We start from the raw sequence: 25,385 nt of genomic DNA, 5'->3' as shown, positions 1-25,385 counted from the left end.
AGATCAATCTCCTGGAGTTACGAGCGGTCTGGAACGCTCTGAAGGCTTTCAGAGATCGGTTGTCCCACCAAATTATCCAAATTCAGACAGACAACCAGGTTGCCATGTATTACATCAACAAGCAGGGGGGCACCGGATCTCGCCCCCTGTGTCAGGAAGCCGTCAGCATGTGGCTCTGGGCTCGCCGTCACGGCATGGTGCTCCAAGCCACATATCTGGCAGGCGTAAACAGTCTGGCCGACAGGTTGAGCAGGATTATGCAACCTCACGAGTGGTCGCTCAATTCCCGTGTAGTGCGACAGATCTTCCAGGTGTGGGGCACATCCTTGGTAGATCTCTTCGCATCTCGAGCCAACCACAAAGTCCCTCAGTTCTGTTCCAGGCTTCAGGCCCACGGCAGACTGGCATCGGATGCCTTCCTCCTGGACTGGGGGGAGGGTCTGCTGTATGCTTATCCTCCCATACCTCTGGTGGGGAAGACTTTGTTGAAACTCAAGCAAGACCGAGGCACCATGATTCTGATTGCTCCTTTTTGGCCGCGTCAGATCTGGTTCCCTCTTCTTCTGGAGTTGTCCTCCGAAGAACCGTGGAGATTGGAGTGTTTTCCGACCCTCATCACACAGGACGAAGGGGCGCTTCTGCATCCCAACCTTCGGTCTCTGGCTCTCACGGCCTGGATGTTGACAGCGTAGTCTTTGCCTCTTTGGGTCTGTCAGAGGGTGTCTCCCGCATCTTGCTTGCTTCCAGGAAAGATTCCACTAAGAGGAGCTACTGCTTTCTATGGAGGAGGTTTGCCGTCTGGTGTGACAGCAAGGCCCTAGATCTTCGCTCTTGTCCTACACAGACCCTGCTTGAATACCTTCTGCACTTGTCTGTCTGGTCTCAAGACCAACTCTGTAAGGGTTCACCTTAGTGCAATCAGTGCATACCATTACCGTGTGGAAGGTAAGCCGATCTCAGGACAGCCTTTAGTTGTTCGCTTCATGAGAGGTTTGCTTTTGTCAAAGCCCCCCGTCAAGCCTCCTACAGTGTCTTGGGATCTCAATGTCGTTCTCACCCAGCTGATGAAACCTCCTTTTGAGCCACTGAACTCCTGCCATCTGAAGTACTTGACCTGGAAGGTCATTTTCTTGGTGGCAGTTACTTCAGCTCGTAGAGTCAGTGAGCTTCAGGCCCTGGTAGCCCAAGCCCCTTACACCAAATTTCATCACAACAGAGTAGTCCTCCGCACTCACCCTAAGTTCTTGCCGAAGGTTGTGTCGGAGTTCCATCTGAACCAGTCAATTGTCTTGCCAACATTCTTTCCCCGTCCTCATTCCTGCCCTGCTGAACGTCAGCTGCACACATTGGACTGCAAGAGAGCATTGGCCTTCTATCTGGAGCGGACACAGCCCAACAGACAGTCCGCCCAATTGTTTTTCTTTTGATCCCAACAGGAGGGGAGTGGCTGTGGGGAAACGCACCATATCCAATTGGCTAGCAGATTGCATTTCCTTCACTTACGCCCAGGCTGGGCTGGCTCTTGAGGGTCATGTCACGGCTCATAATGTTAGAGCCATGGCAGCGTCGGTAGCCCACTTGAAGTCAGCCACTATTGAAGAGATTTGCAAAGCTGCGACGTGGTCATCTGTCCACACATTCACATCTCAATACTGCCTGCAGCACGATACCCGACACGACAGTCGGTTCGGGCAGTCAGTGCTTCAGAATCTGTTCGGGGTTTAGAATCCAACTCCACCCCCTAGGCCCATGTTTATTCTGTTCCAGGCTGCACTCTGTTAGTTGGATAAATTGTTAGGTCAATCTCAGTTATGTCCTCGCCATTGCGAGGTCCAATTGACCATGGTTGTTGTTTTGAGTGAGCCTGGGGGCTAGGGATACCCCATCAGTGAGAACAAGCAGCCTGCTTGTCCTCGGAGAAAGCGAATGCTACATACCTGTAGAAGGTATTCTCTGAGGACAGCAGGCTGATTGTTCTCACAAACCCGCCCGCCTCCCCTTTGGAGTTGTCTTCCCTTCTCTTTGTCTTGCTATATATGAGACTGGCCGGCACGAGCCGGTTTCGGGCTGGAAGGCGGCCGCGCATGCGCATCGGCGCGCGAGGGCTAGCAAAGGCTTTTGCTAGTGAAGATTCCGATTGGAGGGGCTGCCGTGGACGTCACCCATCAGTGAGAACAATCAGCCTGCTGTCCTCGGAGAATACCTTCTACAGGTATGTAGCATTCGCTCTACTTGACAAGGAAGCAAACAATGGAGTTACATGAGTGGGAAAGTGGTAGGATAGGCTGGATAATTCCATATTCTGAATGGGGTTTTTTGATTTTTATGTATATTTCAATCTGTAAATAGCCTTGAATCTTAAGGGAAGTAGTGGACCATAAACTTGAAAGGCTAAGTGGAGGAACTAATATGGGAGTATTGGGTTCTGTTGTGAATTTGTATGCACAATATACCATGATGTATTTACTTTTCAGTGCTGTAGTTGTATAATTTGGTTGTAAACTCCTCAGACACACATTGTGTGGTATATCAAATCATTAAATCCAGTCCAATACCCTAAGTGGACAAACTGCTGCTGAGCAGATTGGGCTATATTGGTTTTCATTGGCCACAATTTACAATGTTTTGTTCCAAGATCTCACTTAACATCTTAGAGCAGAGGTTCCCAACCTTGTACTAGGGAGCCCCAGGTATTGAGGATATCTCCAATCTGTAAGGTTTCCTGCATTGTGGATATTCTCAAAACCTGACTGACCACGGTCCTCCGGGGCCAAGGTTGGGAACCTCTTGTCTGGAGCAGGTTGGTAACTCCTTTTGGTCTGTGTTTCTCAGCCCTCTCCTGGGAGCACCTCAAGTCAGGTTTTCAGGATTTTCAAATGGGCATGAGGTCCATTTGCATACAGTGGATCTCCAATATATACATGTATCATGCATAGTCATTGTGATAATCCAGAGTCCCTCACTGACTAGGTTTCCCTCAGGAGGGTCAGAAGCACTACTGTAGTACCAAAAACAGCATAGCTTTGTTGCCTCAATGATAGTCCTCCAGCATGAGGTGGGAGAAGCCACAAGACATTGAGGTTGTGTTATTGCTGACCTTGGTTCTAGGGCAGTACAGTGACAGCTGAAACCAGCATTATTTATGTGGTCTGTCAGCTTCATGAATGAAAATGCCAGCAATGCGTGGGCTGCTGTCTAGAGCAGAGTTTTGGTTACTTAAGTACTGCCAGCTTCATTAATTATAAGGAAAGGGAATACAAAGCTAGGTCCTGAATGATGCTTAATTCTTTCAGTGGTGTGGAAGAAGGCAACATGAGGCTTTGAGGCCAGTTCAGCACTTGGCTCTTTCTGTACTTTTTAATTTTCTAGATTGGGTATCATTTGGAGGTTAGTGCCTGAACTTTTGGAATGATTTGTGGTTGATCTAGTATTTCCCTTTGACTCCGCCCCTTTCTGCAGCTAAGCAATAATCCATATTACTTTCCTGGAAAGCCTGGACACCCGATGCTGACAAGCCTCAAGCTTCCAAGATGTTAAAGCAAACAGTAAAAAGTACAACAAAGGGCTTTATGGACTTTGTAAAACTTTTGTTTTTTCTATTTCAGGCTTTCTTCGGAGACTGGAGGTATGGGCAGCAGCTAGATCACTGCTCATTTACCCATAATCCTCCTCTTCATTATCCATGATCCATCTCTGAGCAGTCTGATTCCAGGTTTTAACAAGTTTGTACATTTTTGGTTTCTCTGCACTCTTTCCCCATCCACTCTTGATTCAGAATTTTTAAATTACAGCATTTTGATTCTTTTTGTCTGTCAGCTGTTAAAACCGCTGAGATTCATATTTTAGTTTTATAAGGCTTTATCATGGTTTTTTTCTGCTCCTGAAGATTTTTGTTATCATGAAATGTAAGAGTGAAATAATACATTTCGGTTTAGTTCTGTAATGTCAGGAATTTTTCAGAAAAATAAAAATGGACTGGAGACTTGTTAAATGGCCTCTTCTTTATTGCGTTGTATAAAATAGCATTTTGACTGAAAATGTTGCTGTTTATAAGGCATGACCTGCTGTATCTTGGTCAGCAATTACTACTAATATAATTTCTATAATGCTGCTAGATATAGCATTGTACACACATGTAAGAGTCCCTGCTTTGATAGAACTTACAATCTAGTCAAAACAGATGAAAGGATTAGGGAGTTACATTTATTTTGGGAATAATTAAAACGTGGGTATTGGACAGGCAAGAGTTAAAGCAGCCTCAAAATGGTGGGTTTTTAGCCTAGAGAGAGAGCATGGCATACCAACTGAGGAAGGCTATTCCAGGTGTGTGGCTGTGTGTGGTTTAGCAAGATGGAATGAACACTGGGGTTTTAGCTCAATCAGCTGCGGGCTTGTGGTGTCATGAGTGTTGCGGTTATGCAGGGTTTGGGGGAGGGGGGTTCACTTCTCCATAACCCTAGCCCTGCTATTGCAGTGACAAATAATAAATAAATACCTTTGGAATCAGTTACTCATATGCTTTGTCTGAACTATAGGTATAATTCTGTGTAATGGCTGAGATTCTCTCCACTTAACCTCAGGGGCTCTGAACGCTCTTCACTCCATTTTACTGGGGGAACAAAAGCAGAGTTTGTATGGAAGTACACATTGCACTAGCCTGACCCCATGAATATCTTAGCTGCCATGAGATTGGTAACATCAACATCCATTGTGATAGTCATAAGCACTTACAAAAACCATACCTTCCAAACTAAAACAGAATTTGCCACCATTTCATTCACACACCACCCCTGCTTGTGACGAAATGCTTTCTTACAAAATTCTATCCCCTCCCCCTCTGTCCAATGAAGAGTCCTGTGTATGGGGGACCGCCATAAAGATAAAACATGCACTTTGTCTAGTAACTAATTGAGGGGCCCTGTAAGTGCAGTAAAATTTGGGCTTAGTGCATTTTAACGTGGGAATTGCCCATACCAAGCTCAGACATAAGAACATAATAGCTATACTGGATCAGACCAATAGTCCATGTAGCCCAGTATCCTTCCAACAGTGGCCAATCCCAGGGCAAGCAGTGGCTTCCCCCATGTCCATCTTAACAGACTAAGTCTTCTACCTGCATGTAAGGGAATACTTGGATTTGAACTTGGGTCCTCTTGATCTACAGTCAAATGCTTTACCATTGAGCTATGTCCCCAGTGTGGTAGCTGGATATTGCAGGAACACCCATGACAGCCCCCCCCCCCCCCCCCCCCTGCTCCCCTTATTTTTAGCATTTGAAAATGAGCAACACTGTGTTAAGGCTAAATGTATTTTAGTAAAAAGGGCCCCTTGGTTCTTTTGCTTCCATGTTTGGTAAGTATTGGTAGGAAATTGCCTTTTCTTAAAGATGGATCTGTTGGTATAGTTTCCAGTGTACATTCTAATTTAGTTGCGTCTTTTATAGAATGAGTTCTGTGGGGCTGCTTGTACTTTCTACCCAGACTGTTTCTGGGCTGTCATTAATCTTGTATTTTGTAGAGTTTGTGTTCCCAGATGAGTTCTCAATCTTTACCATGATGATGATCTTGAATTGTTCATTTTGTATTTCATGATACTTTGTACACTGTATGTGAAATAGTAAGTAAATCCTAATTTTTCCACTGGTAATGTTGACTTATCAGGTACTTAATTGGGTAATGAGTAAATCACCCATACCACAGACTTACGCGAAAGACTATAAATTTCAGAGGATTGATAAAAAGAATAGTAGATTCTGCTGTGGAGAAGATAATCACTGCTAAATATTTGGGGTTCCATGTACTGCTGATTCACAAATAGAAACTTCCATATCATCAAGCTGATCAATCCATAGACTGGTGGGTTGTGTCCATGTACCAGCAGGTGGAGATAGAGAGCAAACTTTTGCCTCCCTATATGTGGTCATGTGCTGCCGGAAACTCCTCAGTATGTTCTCTATCTCAGCAGGTGGTGGTCACACACAGCAGCAGCTCTGGCTAGGCCTCCAAGCCTAATTTTTAGGTTTTGTTGAGTGCCTGGGGTTGAGGGCTCTTTTGAGCAAGTGCAAACCTGGTGGTGCCAGGTCCCTCCTTTTCTCCCCCTCCCGCTGGCTCCGTAAAAAAAAAAAAATTTTGAACGTCCTTAAAGGCGTTTATTTCGATATTTATTTAAACGTTTATTGCAGCTACTCACTGGGACACCAGGTCGTTACAGCTCGGAGCGGACAGCAGGTAATTTTTACCTTTTTATAGCGGGCAGGGGGTTCCCCGATTTATCTCCACGTGGCATATGGCGTCGGAGGGCGTAAAGAGTCGCTCCCCGGATCGCTTGGGCGCTTCTAGAGGGGATGCGGGGGTCTTAAAGCCTGATTCGCCCTTGTTGGGTGACAGTTTCGTGGCCGATGAATGTCCCGGTCCTTCCTCCGGCGTGGCGATTTTTCCCGCCATAAACGCCCATCCCCCGCTCCTCGCCTCCGCCATCTTGGCCGGCCACGCGGCTCGGACGGTTTCTTCTTGGGCCGCCCTTGAGGTTGGAGACATTAATGCCATAAACGCCCTTAATTTGGGCGACGGCACAAAAGCGGCTAAAGTTAAGCGCCGTTCTTCCCGCGCGGCTCCTTCGCGGAGTGTCGCGCCGGACGCCATTTTGGATGCGCAGCATGTCTCTCCCCCGCTCTTGCGAGCGCCGGTTGAGGGTGCGTCTAGGGCTGTTGCCCAGGCTGCGGAAGTACACAGTCTGGGGGGTTTCTCCCCCGAGTTTGTTTTGCTGCTGCATCAGGCCTTCCTTATGCAAAACGCTGCCCCTGCTCCCTCGTCTGGTAAAGAGGTTGAGGTTCCCAGAGGTAAACGCCCTCGGGTTGATTCCCAGGCCTTGGAGGACTTTGTCTCCTCCAATGTAGATGAGGGCAGCGTATCTGAGGTCTCCCAACGGTCCTTTGCGGATTCCTTGGAGGAGACGGATCCCCGCTCGGATGGAGCGGATGACCCCTCTGCAGCGCGGCTTTTTAGCTCAGAGGATTTGTCCAACCTGTTGGTACAGGCCATGGACACTTTGAGGATTTCCTCTCCGGAGGACGTCTCTCCCTCAGCCCCTGTTGGCTCTGCCATTATGCTGGGGACGAAGCGCCCGCCTAGAACCTTCCACGTGCAGGATGCCATGCACACCTTAATTGCGGCTCAATGGGATGTCCCGGAAGCGAGCCTTAAAGTGGCTAGGGCTATGTCCCGCCTCTATCCTTTGACTGAAAGTGAACGTGAGGCCTATCTGTGGCCTACCGTGGATTCTTTAATCACTGCGGTGACTAAGAAAACGGCGTTGCCGGTGGAAGGTGGCACGGCCCTAAAGGACGCCCAAGACAGAAGATTGGAGGCGGCCTTAAGGTCGTCCTTTGAGGCAGCTGCTTTAAGTTTGCAGGCCTCAATTTGCGGCTCCTATGTGGCCAGGGCGTGCCTGACTATGGTGCAGCGGGCTTTCCCCTCGGATCTTTCCTTGAGGGCTGATTGGCCGGCCCTGGAATCGGGCTTAGCCTATTTGGCAGACTTGCTGTATGATGTCTTGAGGGCCTCAGCGAAAGGCATGGCTCAGACAATCTCTGCGCGGCGGTGGCTTTGGCTGAAACATTGGTCTGCTGACCACGCCTCTAAATCCCGCCTGGCTAGATTGCCTTTTAAAGGCAAGCTGCTCTTTGGGGTCGAGCTGGACAAAATCGTGACCGATCTCGGCACGTCTAAGGGCAAGAAGTTACCAGAGGTCAGGGCTCGGGCTAGTACTCGCCCTGGTACCTCCAGAGGACGGTTTCAGGAAACCCGTCGGTACCGCCCGGGCAGGTCGGGCTCCTCTGCCCCCTCTTCCTTCAAGAGGAACTTCTCCCCCAAGCAGCATTCCTTTCGCAGAGACCGCCGTCCCGGAGGTGCTCCCTCCGGTCCTCCCCCAGGGTCTCGTACCCAATGACGGGGCCTGGGTCCACGCCCCAGTGCAAATTGGAGGACGGCTGTCCTCGTTTATGGGCGAGTGGACCACAATAACTTCAGACGCTTGGGCGCTGGAAGTCATCAGAGACGGCTACAAGCTAGAGTTCTGCCGACCCTTAAAAGACGGGTTTGTACTCTCTCCCTGCAAGTCTCCGGTCAAAGCTGTGGTAGTTCAGCAGACCTTGAACAATCTGATCCGCCTGGGGGCGGTCGTTCCGGTGCTAGAAAATCAGCTTGGCAAGGGATGTTACTCCTTTTTCTTTGTGATTCCAAAGAAAGGAGGTTCTGTACGGCCTATCCTCGACCTCAAAGGGGTCAATTGGGCCTTGAAAGTTTGGCACTTTCGCATGGAGACCCTCCGCTCTGTTATAGCGGCAGTGAAGGCAGGAGAGTTCCTGGCATCCTTGGACATCAAGGAAGCGTACTTGCATATTCCCATCTGGCCTCCTCATCAACGCTTTCTGCGTTTTGCAGTAATGGGCCGACACTTCCAGTTCAGAGCCCTCCCGTTCGGGTTGGCTACTGCTCCGCGGACCTTCTCCAAAGTAATGGTGGTCTTCGCGGCCTTCCTGAGGAAGGAAGGAGTTCAAGTCCATCCTTATCTGGACGACTGGTTGATCCAAGCCCCCTCTTATGCAGAGTGCGGCAAAGCTGTGAACCGGGTGGTTGCTCTTTTGAGCTCCCTGGGGTGGATCATCAACTGGGAGTAAAGCCAGCTGCGCCCGACTCAGTCCCTGGAGTATCTGGGAGTTCGATTCGACACCCAAGTGGGCAGAGTGTTCCTGCCAGACAATCGGATTGTCAAGTTTCAGGCTCAGGTGGACTAGTTCCTAGTAGCCTCTCCTATTCGGGCTTGGGACTACGTGCAGCAGTTGGGCTCTATGCCGGCCACGATGGAAGTAGTGCCCTGGGCAGGGCTCATATGAGACCACTACAACAATCTCTGCTGCTGCGCTGGACTCCGATGTCGGAGGATTATGCTGTGCGCCTTCCCTTGGACCCAGCAGTGCGCAAGGCGCTGAGCTGGTGGACGCAGACAGACAAGTTGTCTGCAGGAATGCCTCTGGTGACCCCGGAGTGGATTGTCGTCACGACAGACGCCTCTTTGATGGGCTGGGGAGCCCACTGCTTGGGAAGGACAGCGCAGGGGCTCTGGTCTCCTGCAGAGGCAAGTGGTCTATCAACCTCCTGGAACTCAGAGCCATTCGGTTGGTGGTGTTGGAGTTCATCCCGGTACTGGTGTTGAAGCCTGTACGGGTCCTGTCGGACAATGCCACGGCTGTGGCCTATGTCAACCGCCAGGGAGGTACCAAGAGCGCCCCTCTAGCCAAGGAGGCCATGAATCTATGCCAGTGGGCGGAAGCGAACCTGGAACAGCTGTCAGCGGCCCACATTGCCGGAGTCATGAATGTCAAGGCGGACTTTCTCAGTCGCCATACCTTGGAGCCCGGAGAGTGGCAGCTATCTGCTCAGGCGTTCTTGGGCATCACGAAGCGCTGGGGCCAGCCGAGCCTAGATCTGATGGCGTCATCGGCCGATTGCCAAGTGCCGCGCTTTTTCAGCAGAGGACGGGACCCTCGATCCCTGGGAGTAGATGCTCTTCTCCAACGGTGGCCGACACAAGAGCTTCTCTATGTGTTCCCGCCCTGGCCCTTGTTGGGCAGGGTGCTAGACCGGGTGGCAAAGCATCCCGGCAGGGTAATCCTGGTGGGTCCGGATTGGCCCAGACGTCCCTGGTATGCGGACTTGATCAGGCTCTCAGTCGGCGATCCTCTGCGGCTGCCAGTGGAGCAGGGCCTGTTACATCAGGGTCCCGTGGTGATGGAGGATCCCTCCCCCTTTGGTCTTACGGCCTGGCTATTGAGCGGCAGCGTCTGAGACAGAAGGACTTCTCAGACAAGGTCATCGCCACTATGCTGAGAGCGAGGAAGCGCTCTACTTCTACTGCTTACGCCAGGGTTTGGCGTATCTTTGCAGCGTGGTGTGAAGCAGGCTCACTTTCTCCCTTCACTGCTCCAATTTCTTCAGTGTTGGCGTTCCTGCAAGAAGGTCTGGACAAAGGCCTGTCGCTCAGTTCCCTGAAAGTTCAGGTAGCGGCTCTGGCTTGCTTCAGGGGCCGCCTGAAGGGTGCTTCCCTGGCTTCGCGGCCAGATGTGGTGCGCTTTCTCAAGGGAGTTAATTACCTGCACCCTCCTCTGCACTCAGTGGTGCCTGCGTGGAATCTCAACCTGGTGCTAAGAGCATTGCAGAAGCCGCCTTTTGAACCCTTGTCGAGGGCATCTCTGAAAGACCTGACGTTGAAAGCAGTCTTTTTGGTGGCTACCTCTTCAGCCAGAAGAGTTTCCGAGCTCCAGGCACTCTCATGTCGAGAGCTTTTTCTGCAGTTCACTGAGGCAGGAGTGACTATTCGCACAGTGCCTTCCTTCCTGCCCAAGATTGTTTTTCGCTTCCATGTGATTCAGCAGCTCTGTCTCCCTTCCTTTCGTAGGGAGGTCTACCCAGAGGAATACTCTGCTCTCAATTTCTGGATGTGAGACGAGTCATCATCAGATACTTGGAAGTGACCAATGATTTCCGGAAATCGGATCATCTGTTTGTCCTGTTTACAGGTACTCGTAAGGGTCTGCAGGATTCTAAGCCTACAGTGGCAAGATGGGCAAGGAAGCCATTGCAGCGGCTTGGGTGGCCGCGGGGAAGGCCCATACCTTTGTCAGGCATTACCGCTTGACTGTGGCTGCTCGGGCGGAGGCCCGGTTTGGAGCTTCAGTGTTGCGGTCAGGGATTTCTATGTCCCGCCCTGGGTGAGTACTGCTTCGGTACATCCCACCAGTCTATGGATTGATCAGCTTGATGATATGGAAGGTAAAATTATGTATCATACCTGATAATTTTCTTTCCATTAATCATAGCTGATCAATCCATAGCCCCTCCCAGATATCTGTACTGTTTATATTCTGGTTGAATTTTAGGTTCAAGTTTAGCCTTCAGTTACTTCAGGAGGACTTCGTGTTCAAGTTCTTCTTTCACTTGGATTCTTCAAGAGTTGAGACGAGTTTGTGTTACAGTGAGCTGCTGCATTCCTCTCCCCTCCGTTTTACGGGGCTGGATTGAGATTTAAATTCTGCCGGCACTCCCTCCCGCTTCGTGCGGCTGTAGGGCAGCTTTGTACCCCTCCCGCTTCGGCGGTGTTAGGGTCAGTCAGCTCCTCCCGCGGTTGCGGTTGCAGGATAAGCCAGATCCCCCCGCATCGGCGGGTGTGGTGTCCCTCCCCCGCTCCGCGGGGATGAGCTGGACGGATTCCCCTCCCCCACTTGTGTGGGGATGAGCTGGGTTAATTCCCCTCCCCCGTTTCGGCGGTGGTGAGCTGGGCAGAGTGTCCCTTTGTGGGTGTAATTCTCTAAGTGCTGAGTCCTGCGGATGGAGCTTTGATATCGACATACTGAGGAGTTTCCGGCAGCACATGACCACATATAGGGAGGCAAAAGTTTGCTCTCTATCTCCACCTGCTGGTAGATGGACACAACCCACCAGTCTATGGATTGATCAGCTATGATTAATGGAAAGAAAATTATCAGGTATGATACATAATTTTACCTTGAATACAATAATTCACTGCTAAGATCACCTCAAGAGCAAATTGGAAAATCATCTGCAATGAAACATAAACTAACGACCCTCTTAATGTGACTGATCTGCAAGTTCATGCTTCAACTACCAGGAAAAAACCAAATGGGAATGGTGTTTATGGGAGAATAGCTAGGAAGAAGTCACTATATTTTACAATAAACAAACCAGCTAGGTTTGCCAAAGAGCTGCTAGGTACCCTACAACCTCTGGAGTGTTCTCTGGCCAGATGAGTCACTGTTGTGTTTTGAAAACTAAACACTGACCTCAAAATGAACTTTATCCAATGTCAAGCATGGTGATGGAGATATCAGTATGGGGCTTTTGTTACATCAGGACTGGGGTAGCTTGCCTCCATGAATTCTATTTCCTATTGGAAAATTCTACAGGAGAATATTAGGCAAGCCATTCATGAGCTGAAGCTGAATCAAAGTGATTATCAAAGCAAAAAAAAAAAAAATAGAATTAGAAAAGGTTTAAAATGATAAAGGGGCTGGAACTCCTCCCATATGAGGAAAGGCTAAAAAGGTTAGGGCTCTTCAGCTTGGAAAAGAGACAACTGAGGGGGGAATGTGAGGTCTATTAAAATCCTGAGTGGTATAGAATGGGTAGAAGTGAATTGATTTTTCACTCTACAAAACAGGGGGCACTCAATGAAATTACTTTTAAAAGAAAGGAGGAAACTTTTGTTTTCCACTCAAAGAATAGTTAAGCTCTGGAACTTGCTGCCAGAGGATGTGCCAACAGTGGTTAGTGTATCGGGGTTTAAAAAAAGGTTTGGACAAGTTCCTTGTGGAAGTCAATATTGAGATGGTCATGGGGGAAGCCACTGATTGCCTCGGGATTGGTAGCATGGAATGTTGTTACTAATTAGGTTTCTGCCAGGTACTTATGACCTGGATTGGCCACTGTTGTAAGTAGGATATTGGGCTAGATGGACCATTGGTTTGACCCAGTATGGCTATTATGTTCTTAACTAAAGGCTCATGCATCTGACTAATAGGAGAAAAAGACTTTGGTGTAAACTTCAATTGTAGAGAAAAACACCATCGCTAGTCTTAAAAAAAAAAAAAAAATTCTGCACAAGCAAATTCAAAATGGTATTACATTGAGTAATTTTCTACATTTTAGTGAACTTTTTAGTTTCCAACAATTTTATTGATGACAGAGTATAATATGCAACCAACATCCAACAAGTACAATAAACCAATCAACAAAACCGGCAGTTAATCCATTTACAACAAGGTCGTCATCCACTTTTCATTTTAAACCCCAGTACTTCCTTCCCTTTCCAGTCCTCTAACTTCCCTTTCTCCAAGGACAAGCAGGCTGCTTGTTCTCACAATTGGGTCATCGTCCACGGCGGCCCAGGAACCGGCAAAGAAATTTTGCAAGCAAAAAGTCTTTCAGGAAAGTTCCGTCGTGTGAACTGCACGCACTGTGCATACGTGAACATCTTCCCGCCCGCCGCACGAGCGTGTCTCCTTAGTCTTTTTTTCTCTGCGGTTAGGTGCTGCAGTGTTTTTTGCTACCGCTCCATCAGGCCCAGGAACTAGACTTCTCTCATCTTCCTTTTTCTCTTCCTTTTCTTTTCTTTTTATAGCCTTATTTAAAAAAAAAAATAGTTTACCGTAGACTCCTTATTTTTTGGCCAGTTTCCTTTCTTTTTCGACGTGGCCAGCCCTTCTGTCCCTAGTGTCTATGGTTCGAGCGTCTCGAGAGGTCACGGAAAGGCTTTCAGAGACCGGCTGTCAAACCAAATCATATTGATTCGGACAGACAATCAGGTTGCTATGTATTACACCAACAATCGGGGGGGGCACTGGATCTCGCCCTCTGTGTCAGGAAGTCGGCCAGATGTGGCTTTGGGCTCACCATCACAGCATGTTTCTCCAAGCCACTTATCTGGCAGGCGTAAACAGTCTGGCCGACAGGTTGAGCAAGTTAATGCAACCTCACGAGTGGTCACTGAACATGGGCGTAGTCCGCAAGATCTTCCGAGCGTGGGGCACCCCCTTGGTGGATCTTTCTGCCACTCAGATCAATCACAAGGTCCCTCAGTTCTGTTCCAGGCTTCAGGCCCATGACAGACTACATTGGGGAATAGGCCTTCTGTTTGCATATCCTCCCATGCAAGCCCAAACCACCACGAGGGTGGAGGTACACAAATTCCTACGAAAAGTAGAATCTGAGGAAAGGGGGAGTAGGCTCTTGAACAACACCAGTAGGCGCGACGTAGGTTAGGAACAATCTCTTTAAATATACATTAAATATACTACCGGAAGACCTCATCCTACAAACGCTTAAAAGATTCGCCAAATCTCATTGCAAATTAGACATTTGCTCAAACAACCTCATGAAGTCAGCCCCTCAATTTATAACGGACCTAACAAACCACCTAAACCTTATGTTACAAAACGGACTCTTCCCAGTGGAGAAAGGTAACATTTTACTCACCCCCATACCCAAGGATGCAAAGAAAAATGCTAGTGAACTAACAAACTACAGACCAGTAGCATCCATTCCCTTAATTACCAAAATAACAGAAGGTATGGTGACCAAACAACTCACAGACTATCTAAAGTTCTCAATATTACACGATTCCCAATCAGGATTCCGTGCCAATCACAGCACCGAAACCATATTAGTCACACTCATGACAAAACTCAACTGATTGCAAACGGGAATAACATACTACTGTTACAATTCAACATGTCAAGAGCATTTGATATGGTTGACCATGGAATTTTATTACACATCTTGAATACTTCGGCATCGGAGGTAACGTTGTCAACTGGTTTAAGGGGTTCCTAAGGGCACACTCTTTATCAAGTGACATCAAATTCGGCTACATCAGCTACATGGACACGTGAATGCGGCGTTCCACAGGGATCCCCTCTCTCACCGACCATATTCAACCTAATGAGGACACCCTTGGCCAGACTACTATCGAATCAGAACTTAAACCCACATATATATGCTGGTGATGTAACAATCTTCATCCCATTCAAACAAGATCCAAGGAAAATCTCCAACGAAATCAAGCAAAGCCTACACATTATGAACTCCTGGGCAGATGCATTTCAGCTGAAACTAAACGCAGAAAAAACCCAATGCCTTGTACTCACTTCGCAATACAATAAGAATAAATTCACCACCATCAACACACCTAAACTAAACCTACCAGTCTCGGACACCCTAAAAATTCTTGGAGTCACCATCGATCGACACCTAACACTTGAGAATCATGCGACAAACAACCAAAAAGATGTTTCACTCAATGTGAAAACTAAAAAGAATTAAACCATTTTTTCCAAGGTCCGTCTTCCGCAATCTGGTACAATCACTAGTACTTAGTCTTCTCCGAGGACAAGTAGGCTGCTTGTTCTCACGATTGGGTTGACGTCCACGGCAGCCCCCACAAACCGGAAGAAAACTTTGCGGGGGGTCCCGCACACAGGGCACACCCACCGCGCATGCGCGGCAGTCTTCACGCCCGTGCGCGACCGTTCCCACTCAGTTTTTTTTCTATTCCGCGCTGGAGAGAGACGTGTTATCGTCTCTCTCTGCCCCGGAAACCGGATCGCGGCCTAGCCGCGGTTTTTCTCCTTTTGCGTACGCGTTCGCGTATTTTCTGTTTAAAAAAAGTGTCCTCGTCGTTCTTAGCCGCGAGGGCACTTCGTTGTGGCCGCGCGGTCATTTCATTTTTCGAATGTGCTTTTTCACCGCCACCATCAACGACTTTGACTTCGCCGACGCAATTTTTCCGTCGATGTCCTCAAAGGTCCCGAGCGGATTCAAAAAGTGTGGTCAGTGCGGCCGGCAGATCTCGCAAACAGATACCCACGCTTGGTGCCTTCAGTGCCTCGGCCTGGAGCATAATACCAAGACGTGTCTCGGCTTAAGGAAGCGGACACAGGTGGCGACGCAAGTTTTTCGGGACCGTCTTTTCGAAACTTGCGCCGGCCCTTCAACGGCATCGGTGTCGACGGCCGCATCTTCGGTACCGGTACCGACATCTACAAAATCGGCGCCAACTCTGGCACCGACCCCAGGAGTACAGGTACCGTTGGTGTGCCGGTGACGGCGGAGGTGAGTGGCCGCGCGGGCAATCGGCCCCGGCCACTCCCTCTACCCAGGGCCATCGGGACCGAACCCTGTCGGATCCGATTCTTCGAGGCCGGTGGGGGGGTTCTACCTCCTCTTCGTCTCTGCCGCCGAGCGCCGATGATGGGCATCGAAAGAAAGCCAAGAAGCACAGTCATCGGTCGCCCACGGCGCAAGGGACTGCGGCAGTGCCGAGAGGAGCGTTCCCCCTCAGTTGAGGTGTCGCTGCGTCAGTCCGCGGGTGCTTCGGTACCGTCTCCTGGACCCGAGCAGCTTTCGGCACCGACACCCACACCGGCCCCTCTGTCTTTCCAGACAGCGGGCCTGGACGAGTGCCTCCGAGCCATCCTTCCGGGGATTCTGGAAGGGCTGATGCGCCAGGCTCTGCCGCCACGGGGGTGTTTGCGCCCCGGCGCAGTTGATGGAGGCGCCGGTGTGCTGTAGCCCGATGCCGAGGCCCCCGACGCCGCTTGCGGCACCGGTGTCGACCGCCACACAGGTGGAGTCCCCGTCGATGGAGGGAGCTTCATCCCCGCTGGTGCGGGAGTCCACCGCTCGACGCCACCATCGAGTACGTGGTTCCTCGCAGTCAAGACGGGCCCGGTTGAGGTCTGAACTGCAAGAGCTCATGTCCGACACCGAGGAAGAGGCCTCGTGAGGGGAGGAGGAGGACCCCAGACATTTCTCCTCAGAGGAGTCTCTGGGCCTTCCCTCCGACCCCACTCCTTCACCGGAGAGGAAGCTCTCGCCCCGAGAGCCTCCCATTTGCCTCCATCAGGGATATGTCTATTTGCATTCCCTTTCCCGTGGTCACCGTGGATGAGCCAAGGGCTGAGATGCTTGAGGTCCTCGACTATCCATCACCACCTAGAGAGTCTTCCACGGTGCCGTTGCATAATGTCCTCAAAGAGACACTGCTTCGGAACTGGCTGAAGCCATTATCTAACCCTACCATCCCCAAGAAAGCGGAGTCCCAATACAGGATCCACTCTGACCCAGAGTTGATGCGGCCTCAATTGCCTCATGACTCGGCGGTCGTGGACTCTGCTCTCAAGAGAGCACGGAGTTCGAGGGATACCGCCTCGGCACCCCCGGGGCGGGAGTCTCGCACTCTGGACTCGTTTGGGAGGCAGGCCTACCAATCCTCCATGCTCGTGACCCGCATCCAGTCATACCAGCTCTACACGAGCATTCACATGTGAGGCAACTGGCGGACCTGATCGACAAGCTCCCTCCGGAGCAGTCCAGGCCTTTTCAGGAGGTGGTCAGGCAGCTGAAGGCGTGCAGAAAGTTCCTGTCCAGGGGTATCTATGACACCTGCGATGTGGCATTTCGAGGTGCGGCCCAAGGTATAGTGATGCGCAGACTCTCCTGGCTGCGTGCCTCTGACCTGGACAACCGCACCCAGCAGCGACTGGCGGATGCCCCTTGCCAGGGGGATAACATTTTCGGCGAGAAGGTCGAGCAGTTAGTGGACCAACTACACCAGCGGGAAACCGCTCTCGACAAGCTCTCCCACCAGGCGCCTTCAGCATCCACCTCTGCAGGTGGATGTTTTTCCCGGGCCCGGCAGGCTGCTCCCTACGCCTACAACAAGCGTAGGTACACCCAGCCGGCCCGAAGGCCTCCTCAGGCACAGGGACAGTCCCAGCGCGCTCGTGCCCGTCAACAGCGTGCGCCTAAGCAGCCCCCTGCGCCTCCACAGCAAAAGCCGGGGACGGGCTTTTGACTGGATCCATGGGAACATAGCTGCCATCAGTGTCCGTACCGGATGACCTGCCGGTCGGAGGGAGGTTGAAAGTTTTTCTCCAAAGGTGGCCTCTGATAACCTCCGACCAGTGGGTTCTTCAAATAGTGCGGTGCGGATACACCCTGAATTTGGCCTCCACTCCACCGGGAGCCCAATCCTTCAGCTCCCATCACAAGCAGGTACTTGCAGAGGAACTCTCCGCCCTTCTCAGCGCCAATGCAGTCGAGCCCGTGCCACCCGGGCAGGAAGGGCAGGGATTCTATTCCAGGTATTTCCTTGTGGAAAAGAAAACGGGGGGGGGGGGGGGGATGCGCCCCATCCTAGACCTGAGAGGCCTGAACAAATACCTGGTCAAAGAGAAGTTCAGGATGCTTTCCTTGGGCACCCTTCTACCAATGATTCAGAAAGACGATTGGCTAGGTTCCCTGGATTTAAAGGACGCTTACACTCACATCCCGATACTGCCAGCTCACAGACAGTATATCCGATTCCGTCTGGGAACACGGCACTTTCAGTATTGTGTGCTGCCCTTTGGGCTCGCCTCTGCACCACGGGTGTTCACGAAGTGTCTCGTGGTGGTTGCGGCGTATCTACGCAAGCTTGGGAGTGCACGTGTTCCCATATCTCGACGATTGGCTGGTCAAGAGCACCTCAGAGGCAGGAGCTCTTCGGTCCATGCAGTGCACTATCCACCTTCTGGAGCTGCTGGGGTTTGTGATAAATTAACCGAAGTCCCATCTCCAGCCAGTCCAATATCTGGAATTGATAGGAGCGCTGCTGAATTCTCAGACGGCTCAGGCCTTTCTTCCCGAAGCAAGGGCGCAGAACCTTCTATCCCTTGCCTCTCAGACCAGAGCGTCTCAGCAGGTCACAGCTCAGCAGATGTTGAGACTCCTGGGTCATATGGCCTCCATGGTTCATGTGACTCCCATGGCTCGCCTTCACATGAGACCTGCTCAATGGACCCTAGCTTCTCAGTGGTGTCAAGCTACCGGGAATGTAGAAGATGTCATCCGTCTGTCCATCAGTTGCCGCAATTCGCTGCACTGGTGGACCATTCGGACCAATTTGACCCTGGGACGTCCATTCCAAATTCTGCAGCCCACGAAAGTGCTGACGGATGCATCTCGCCTGGGGTGGGGAGCTCATGTCGATGGACACCACACCCAGGGACTGTGGTCCCTCCAGGAGCAAGATCTTCAGATCAACCTCCTGGAGCTCCGAGCAGTCTGGAACGCGCTGAAGGCCTTCAGAGATCGGCTGTCCTATCAAATCATCCAAATTCGGACAGACAATCAGGTTGCAATGTGTTACATCAACAAGCAGGGGGGCACTGGATCTCGCCCCCTGAATCAGGAAGCCGTCTGGATGTGGCGTTGGGCTTGCCAGTTCGGCATGCTTCTCCAAGCCACATACCTGGCAGGCGTAAACAACAGTCTGGCCGACAGACTGAGCAGAGTCATGCAACCGCACGAGTGGTCGCTCCATTCCAGAGTGGTACGCAAGATCTTCCAAGTGTGGGGCACTCCGGTGGACCTTTTCGCCTCTCAGACCAACCACAAGCTGCCTCTGTTCTGTTCCAGACTACAGGCACATGGCAGACTAGCGTCGGATGCCTTTCTCCTCCATTGGGGGACCGGCCTCCTGTATGCTTATCCTCCCATACCTTTGGTGGGGAAGACCTTACTGAAGCTCAAGCAAGACCACGGCACCAGCGCCTTTTTAGCCCCGTCACATCTGGTTCCCTCTACTTCTGGAGTTGTCCTCTGAAGAACCGTGGAGATTGGAGTGTTTTCCGACTCATTTCGCAGAACGACGGAGCGCTTCTGCACCCCAACCTTCAGTCTCTGACTCTCACGGCCTGGATGTTGAGGGCGTAGATTTTGCTTCGTTGGGTTTGTCTGAGGGTGTCTCCCGCGTCTTGCTTGCCTCTAGAAAGGATTCCACTAAAGAGTTACTTTTTCAAGTGGAGGAGGTTTGTCGTTTGGTGTGAGAGCAAGGTCCTAGAACCTCGTTCTTGTCCTGCACAGAACCTGCTTGAATACCTTCTGTACTTATCAGAGTCTGGTCTCAAGTCCAATTCAGTAAGGAATCACCTCAGTGCGATTAGTGCTTACCATCATCGTGTAGAGGGTAAAGCCATCGCTGGAGAGCCTTTAGTCGTTCAATTTATGAGAGGCTTGCTTTTGTCAAGGCCTCCTGTCAAGCCTCCTTCAGTGTCATGGGATCTCAACATCGTCCTCACCCAGCTGATGAAACCTCCTTTTGAGCCACTGAATTCTTGCCATCTGAAGTACTTGACCTGGAAGGTCATTTTCCTGGTGGCAGTTACTTCAGCTCGTAGAGTCAGTGAGCTTCAAGCCCTGGTAGCTCATGCTCCTTATACCAAATTTCATCATAATAGGGTAGTACTCCGCACTCACCCTAAGTTCCTGCCAAAGGTGGTGTCGGAGTTCCATCTTAACCAGTCAATTGTCTTGCCAACATTCTTTCCCAGACCACATACCCGCCCTGCTGAACGTTAGTTGCACACATTGGACTGCAAGCGAGCGTTGGCCTTCTATCTGGAGCGGACACAGCCCCACAGACAGTCCGCCCAATTGTTTATTTCTTTCGACCCAATAGGAAGGGGGTCGCTGTCGGGAAACGCACCATCTCCAATTTGGTAGCAGATTGCATTTCCTTCACTTACGCCCAGGCTGGGCTGACTCTTGAGGGTCATGTCACGGCTCATAGTGTTAGAGCCATGGCAGCGTCAGTGGCCCACTTGAAGTCAGCCACTATTGAAGAGATTTGCAAGGCTGCGACGTGGTCATCTGTCCACACATTCACATCACATTACTGCCTCCAGCAGGATGCCTGACGCGACAGTCGGTTCGGGCAGTCGGTGCTGCAGAATCTGTTTTGGGGTTTGAATCCAACTCCACCCTCCAGGACCCGATTTTGTTCTGGTCAGGCTGCACTCTCAGTTAGTAGTTCTTCGTAGGTCAATTTCTGTTATGCCCTCGCCATTGGGAGGTTCAATTGACCTGGGTTCTTGTTTTGAGTGAGCCTGAGAGCTAGGGATACCCCAGTTGTGAGAACAAGCAGCCTGCTTGTCCTCGGAGAAAGCGAATGATACATACCTGTAGCAGGTGTTCTCCGAGGACAGCAGGCTGATTGTTCTCACCTACCCTCCCTCCTCCTCTTTGGAGTTGCGTTTACTCATTCTTTGCTTGTCATTCAACTGAGCGGGAACGGTCGCACACGGGCGGGAAGATGGCCGCGCGGTGGGCGTGTCCGTGCGGGACCGCCCGCGAAGTTTTCTTCCGGTTGGTGGGGGCTGCCGTGGACGTCAGCCCAGTCGTGAGAACAATCAGCCTGCTGTCCTTGGAGAACACCTGCTACAGGTATGTATCATTCGCTATCTGGACTATTGTAATTCACTAGACGCTGGTTGCAAAGAGCAAATACTTAAAAAAAAAAAAAAAAACTCCAGACAGCCCAGGACACAGCAGCTAGATTAATATTCGGCAAATCAAAATATGAATGTGTGACACCCCTACGAGAAAAACTACACTGGCTCCCACTTAAAGAACGCATCACGTTCAAACTTTGTACCCTAGTCCACAAGATCATCCATGGAGACGCCCCAACCTACATGTCAGACCTAATAGAACTACCACCCAGGAACGCAATAAAATCTTCTCGCACATTCCTCAATCTTCATCCTCCCAATTGTAAAGGTCTGAAATACAAATTGTTGCATGCATCTACCTTTTCCTATATGAGCTCACAGCTATGGAACGCACTATCACGCAACTTGAAAACAGTCCATGAACTGGCCAGTTTCTGCAAACTACTGAAAACTTATCTCTTCGACACGATTCATCACAAAGATCAACACATGTAACTGTATAATCTTTAATAAATATAGGAATGTCTTATAACGTCTTTTGCTGTAATACAACCATGTACTTCACCACCATGTAACCCTAATCCTCCATAAACCAATTGTATATTCTTTTCTATATATCCACGACGAATTGTAAGCCACATTGAGCCTGCAAAGAGGTTGGATACAAATGCAATAAATAAAATAGACTCAACACAGCCGTGTTTCGGCGCTACAGATGCCTTCTGCTTTATCTTTAGGATTACAATTGTAGCAGAAGCCTTGCTTTCATTCTTTTTGAGCTTAATATTCATATATCTATATACCACAAGGTCAGTTTATGATACTTATATGGTTACATCATATATATCATATTTACTAATTGATTTTAACTGTTTATTTCACTGTATTTTGAGGGGGTTTTTTTGTTACACTTCATTTTGATGTTTTTTCTGCTAATTTTTTAGATACCATCCTTTGGTAATATACAACACCTTTATTGTATGTTATATATAATTTTTTAATAATTTAAGTATTTATATATTTGAAAACTATATATGTATGAGTATATGTATTTTGTGTATGTATTTTTATATATATATACACTAGCATTTCTGCAATACATTTTTTATATAAAAATAATTTTATTTAAAATTTTATATGTAATTTATGTTCATCACACATTTAACGTTTTATACTTATTTTACTTTTGCATTATTACCATTATTATTGTTTTATTACCATTATTTGGTTTTATTTCATAGACTCCTGAAGAAGGCGTCTGTAGCACCGAAACACTGCTGTGTTGAGTCGAATGTATATTTAAATAAAGAGATTGTTCCTAATCTACGTCGCCTATGGGTGGTGGTCAAGAGCCTATTCCTCCTACTCCTGTGTATCCTCCCATACCTCTAGTAGGGAAGACTGCTGAAACCATGATCCTGATTGTACCCTTCTGGCTGTGTCAGATTTTGTTCCCTCTTCTTCTGGAGTTGTCCTCTTAGGATCCTTGGAGATTGGAATGTTTTCCAACCCTCATCACTCAGAACAAGGGGTCGCTTCTACATCCCAACCTGTAGTCTCTGGCTCTCACGGCCTGGATGTTGAGAGCTTAGAATTTGCCTCCTTGGGTCTTTCAGAGGGTGTCTCTTGAGTCTTGCTTGCTTCCAGGAAAGATTCCACCAAGTGGTCTTACTCTTTCAAATGGAGGAGGTTTGCTGTCTGGTGTGACATAGTAACATATATACATAGATGATGGTAGAAAAAGACCTACACGGTCCATCCAGTCTGCCCTACAAGATAAACTCATATGTGCTAGTTTTTTGTGTATACCTTACCTTGATTTGTACCTGTCTTTTTCAGGGCACAGACCGTATAAGTTCGCCCAGTACTATCCCCGCCTCCCACCACCGGCTCTGGCACAGACCGTATAAGTCTACCCAGCACTATCCCTGCCTCCCAACCACCAGCCATGGCACAGACCGTATAAGTCTGCCCAGCACTAGCCCCATCTCCCAACCGTCTCTGCCACCCATTCAAGGCTAAGCTCCTGAGGATCCCTTCCTTCTGAACAGGATTCCTTTATGTTTATCCCACGCATGTTTGAATTCTGTTACCATTTTCCTCTCCAGCACCTCCCGCGGGAGGGCATTCCAAGCATCCACCACCCTCTCCGTGAAAAAATACTTCCTGACATTTTTCTTAAGTCTGCCCCCCTTCAATCTCATTTCATGCCCTCTCGTTCTACCGCCTTCCCATCTCCGGAAAAGGTTCGTTTGCGGATTAATACCTTTCAAATATTTGAATGTCTGTATCATATCACCCCTGTTTCTCCTTTCCTCCAGGGTATACATGTCCAGGTCAGCAAGTCTCTCATACGTCTTGTAATGTAAATCCTATACCATCCTCGTAGCTTTTCTTTGCACCGCTTCAATTCTTTTTACATCCTTAGCAAGATACAGCCTCCAAAACTGAACACAATACTCCAGGTGGGGCCTCACCAATGACTTGTACAGGTGCATAAACACCTCTTTTCTTCTGCTGGTCACGCCTCTCCCTATACAGCAAGGCCCTAGATCCTCCTCGTCCTACACAGACGCTGCTTGAATACCTTCTACACTTGTCAGAGTCTGGTCTCAAGACTAACTCTGTAGGAGTTCGCCTTAGTGCGATTAGTGCTTATCATTATCGTGTGGATCTGTGGACAGCCTTTAGTTGTTCGATTCATGAGAGGTTTGCTTTTGTCAAAGCCCCCTGTCAAACCTCCTACAAGGTCATGGGATTTCAACGTCGTTCTCACCCAGCTGATGAAGCCTCCTTTTGAGCCACTGAATTCCTGCCATCTGAAGTACTTGACCTGGAAGGTCATTTTCTTGGTGGCTGTTACTTCAGCTCGTGGAGTCAGTGAGCTTCAAGCCTTGGTAGCTCATGCTCCCTATACTAAATTTCATCATAACAGAGTAGTTCTCCGTACTCACCCTAAGTTCTTGCCGAAGGTGGTGTCGGAGTTCCATCTGAACCAGTCAGTTGTCTTGCCAACATTTTATCCCTGTCCTCATACCTGCCCTGCTGAACGTCCGTTGCACATATTGGACTGCAAGAGAGCATTGGCCTTCTATGTGGAGTGGACAAGCCCCTTCAGACAGTCCGCCCAAATGTTTTTCTTTCGACCCCAACAGAAGCGGAATGGCTGTCAGGAAACGCACCATTTCCAGTTGGCTAGCAGATTGCATTTCCTTCATTTACTCCCAAGCTGGACTGACTCTTGAGGGTCATGTCACGGCTCATAGTGTTCGAGATATGGCAGCGTCAGTAGCCCACTTGAAGTCAGCCACTATCGAAGAGATTTGCAAGGCTGCAACGTGGTCGTCAGCCCACACATTCACATCTCATTACTGCCTTCAGCAGGATAGCCAATGCAACAGTCGGTGCTGCAGAATCTGTTTGGGGTTTAGAATCCAACTCCACCCCCCCCCCCCCCCCCCCCCAAGGCCCATTTTTGTTCTGTTCCAGGCTGCACTCGCAGTTAGATGTTTCTTTGTAGGTCAATCTCTGTTATGTCCTCACTGTTGTGTGGTCCAATTGATCACTGTTTATTGTTTTGAGTGAGCCTGGGGGCTAGGGATACCCCACATGTGAGAACAAGCAGCCTGCTTGTCCTCGGAGAAAGAGAAGTTACTTACCTGTAACAGGTATTCTCTGAGGACAGCAGGCTGATTGTTCTCACAAACCCGCCTGCCTCCCCTTTGGAGTTGTTCCTTTTCTTTGGTTTTGCTTCTTAAGTTGACTGAAGCGGGACTCTCGTGCGACGGGCGGGAAGATGGCTGCGCATGCGTGGTGTGTGTGCCCGCTCGCTCGAAGGCTCTAGCAAGCTTTGTTGCTAGGAAGATTTTCCAGACTTGGGGCTGCCGGGCATGTCACCCACATGTGCGAACAATCAGCCTGTTGTCCTCGGAGAATACCTGCTACAGGTATGTAACTTTGCTGTTACCTCCTATAAGCCTGAAAGCTTGGGGCCTAGTGCCAAAGGAGTCCTTCAATGTGGATAGAAGTCAGTTTACCTTCTCTATGCTGCATACCAGTTGCAGCTCTTCCTGTTCTTGTTGGTGGTTCCCTATATTCCCCCGCCCCCCCCCCCCCCCCCCAAAAAAAAAAAAAAAACCCAGCCCAGTACCAGTTTACCTTCCACTGCCACATAGCAGAAACCTTCACCTGGCTTTCCACCAGCAAAACAAGAGAGCTTGTGTATGGTAGCTTAAGGGGGTGGAAAACTGAAGGCCCATTTCTTAGCCCAGCTCCTGCTCTAGGGTGAAATATACAGGACCTGTGGTTCTCCCCCCCCCCCCCCCCCCCTTCACTCCTGTCCATGATGGCAAATTTAACTGTTGATTCATGCTCCTGCCTGCTACATAGTGGAAGAGAGACACTTCCTGTACTGAAAAGCCTTACCATCATCTGTTCAAAGTTGCCAAATTGAAATCAGGGAAGCATTCCTTAACTGACAATGCTGCTTCCTCTACAGCAGCTCACAGGTCTGTCTTATCAAGGGAACAGAGATCAAACC

General features: G+C 49.6%; 1 protein-coding gene and 1 long non-coding RNA gene across 2 annotated transcripts in view; one reads left to right on the top strand and one right to left on the bottom strand.

Annotated features, from left to right (window-relative positions):
* Positions 1-3,991, top strand: part of PCBP2 (poly(rC) binding protein 2) — a 135,159-nt gene extending 131,168 nt beyond the window's left edge. The window contains exon 15 of the mRNA XM_030198361.1: positions 3,606-3,991. Coding sequence (XP_030054221.1) covers positions 3,606-3,642 — 37 coding nt within the window. The 3' untranslated portion in view covers positions 3,643-3,991. The remainder of the gene's footprint in view (positions 1-3,605) is intronic.
* On the bottom strand, positions 478-22,322 carry LOC115466818. The gene is made up of 3 exons (XR_003941600.1): positions 22,274-22,322; positions 8,897-8,898; positions 478-525 (listed from the first exon to the last, which is right to left on the bottom strand). It is a non-coding gene; the product is annotated as an uncharacterized LOC115466818 (long non-coding RNA).
* Between the last annotated feature and the right edge of the window lie 3,063 nt (positions 22,323-25,385).

The sequence above is a fragment of the Microcaecilia unicolor genome, chromosome 3, assembly GCF_901765095.1.
Source record: "Microcaecilia unicolor chromosome 3, aMicUni1.1, whole genome shotgun sequence".
Lineage (NCBI taxonomy): Eukaryota > Metazoa > Chordata > Amphibia > Gymnophiona > Siphonopidae > Microcaecilia > Microcaecilia unicolor.
The sequence above is the reverse complement of the archived record's forward strand: the minus strand, read 5'-3'. Positions and strand labels throughout refer to the sequence as shown.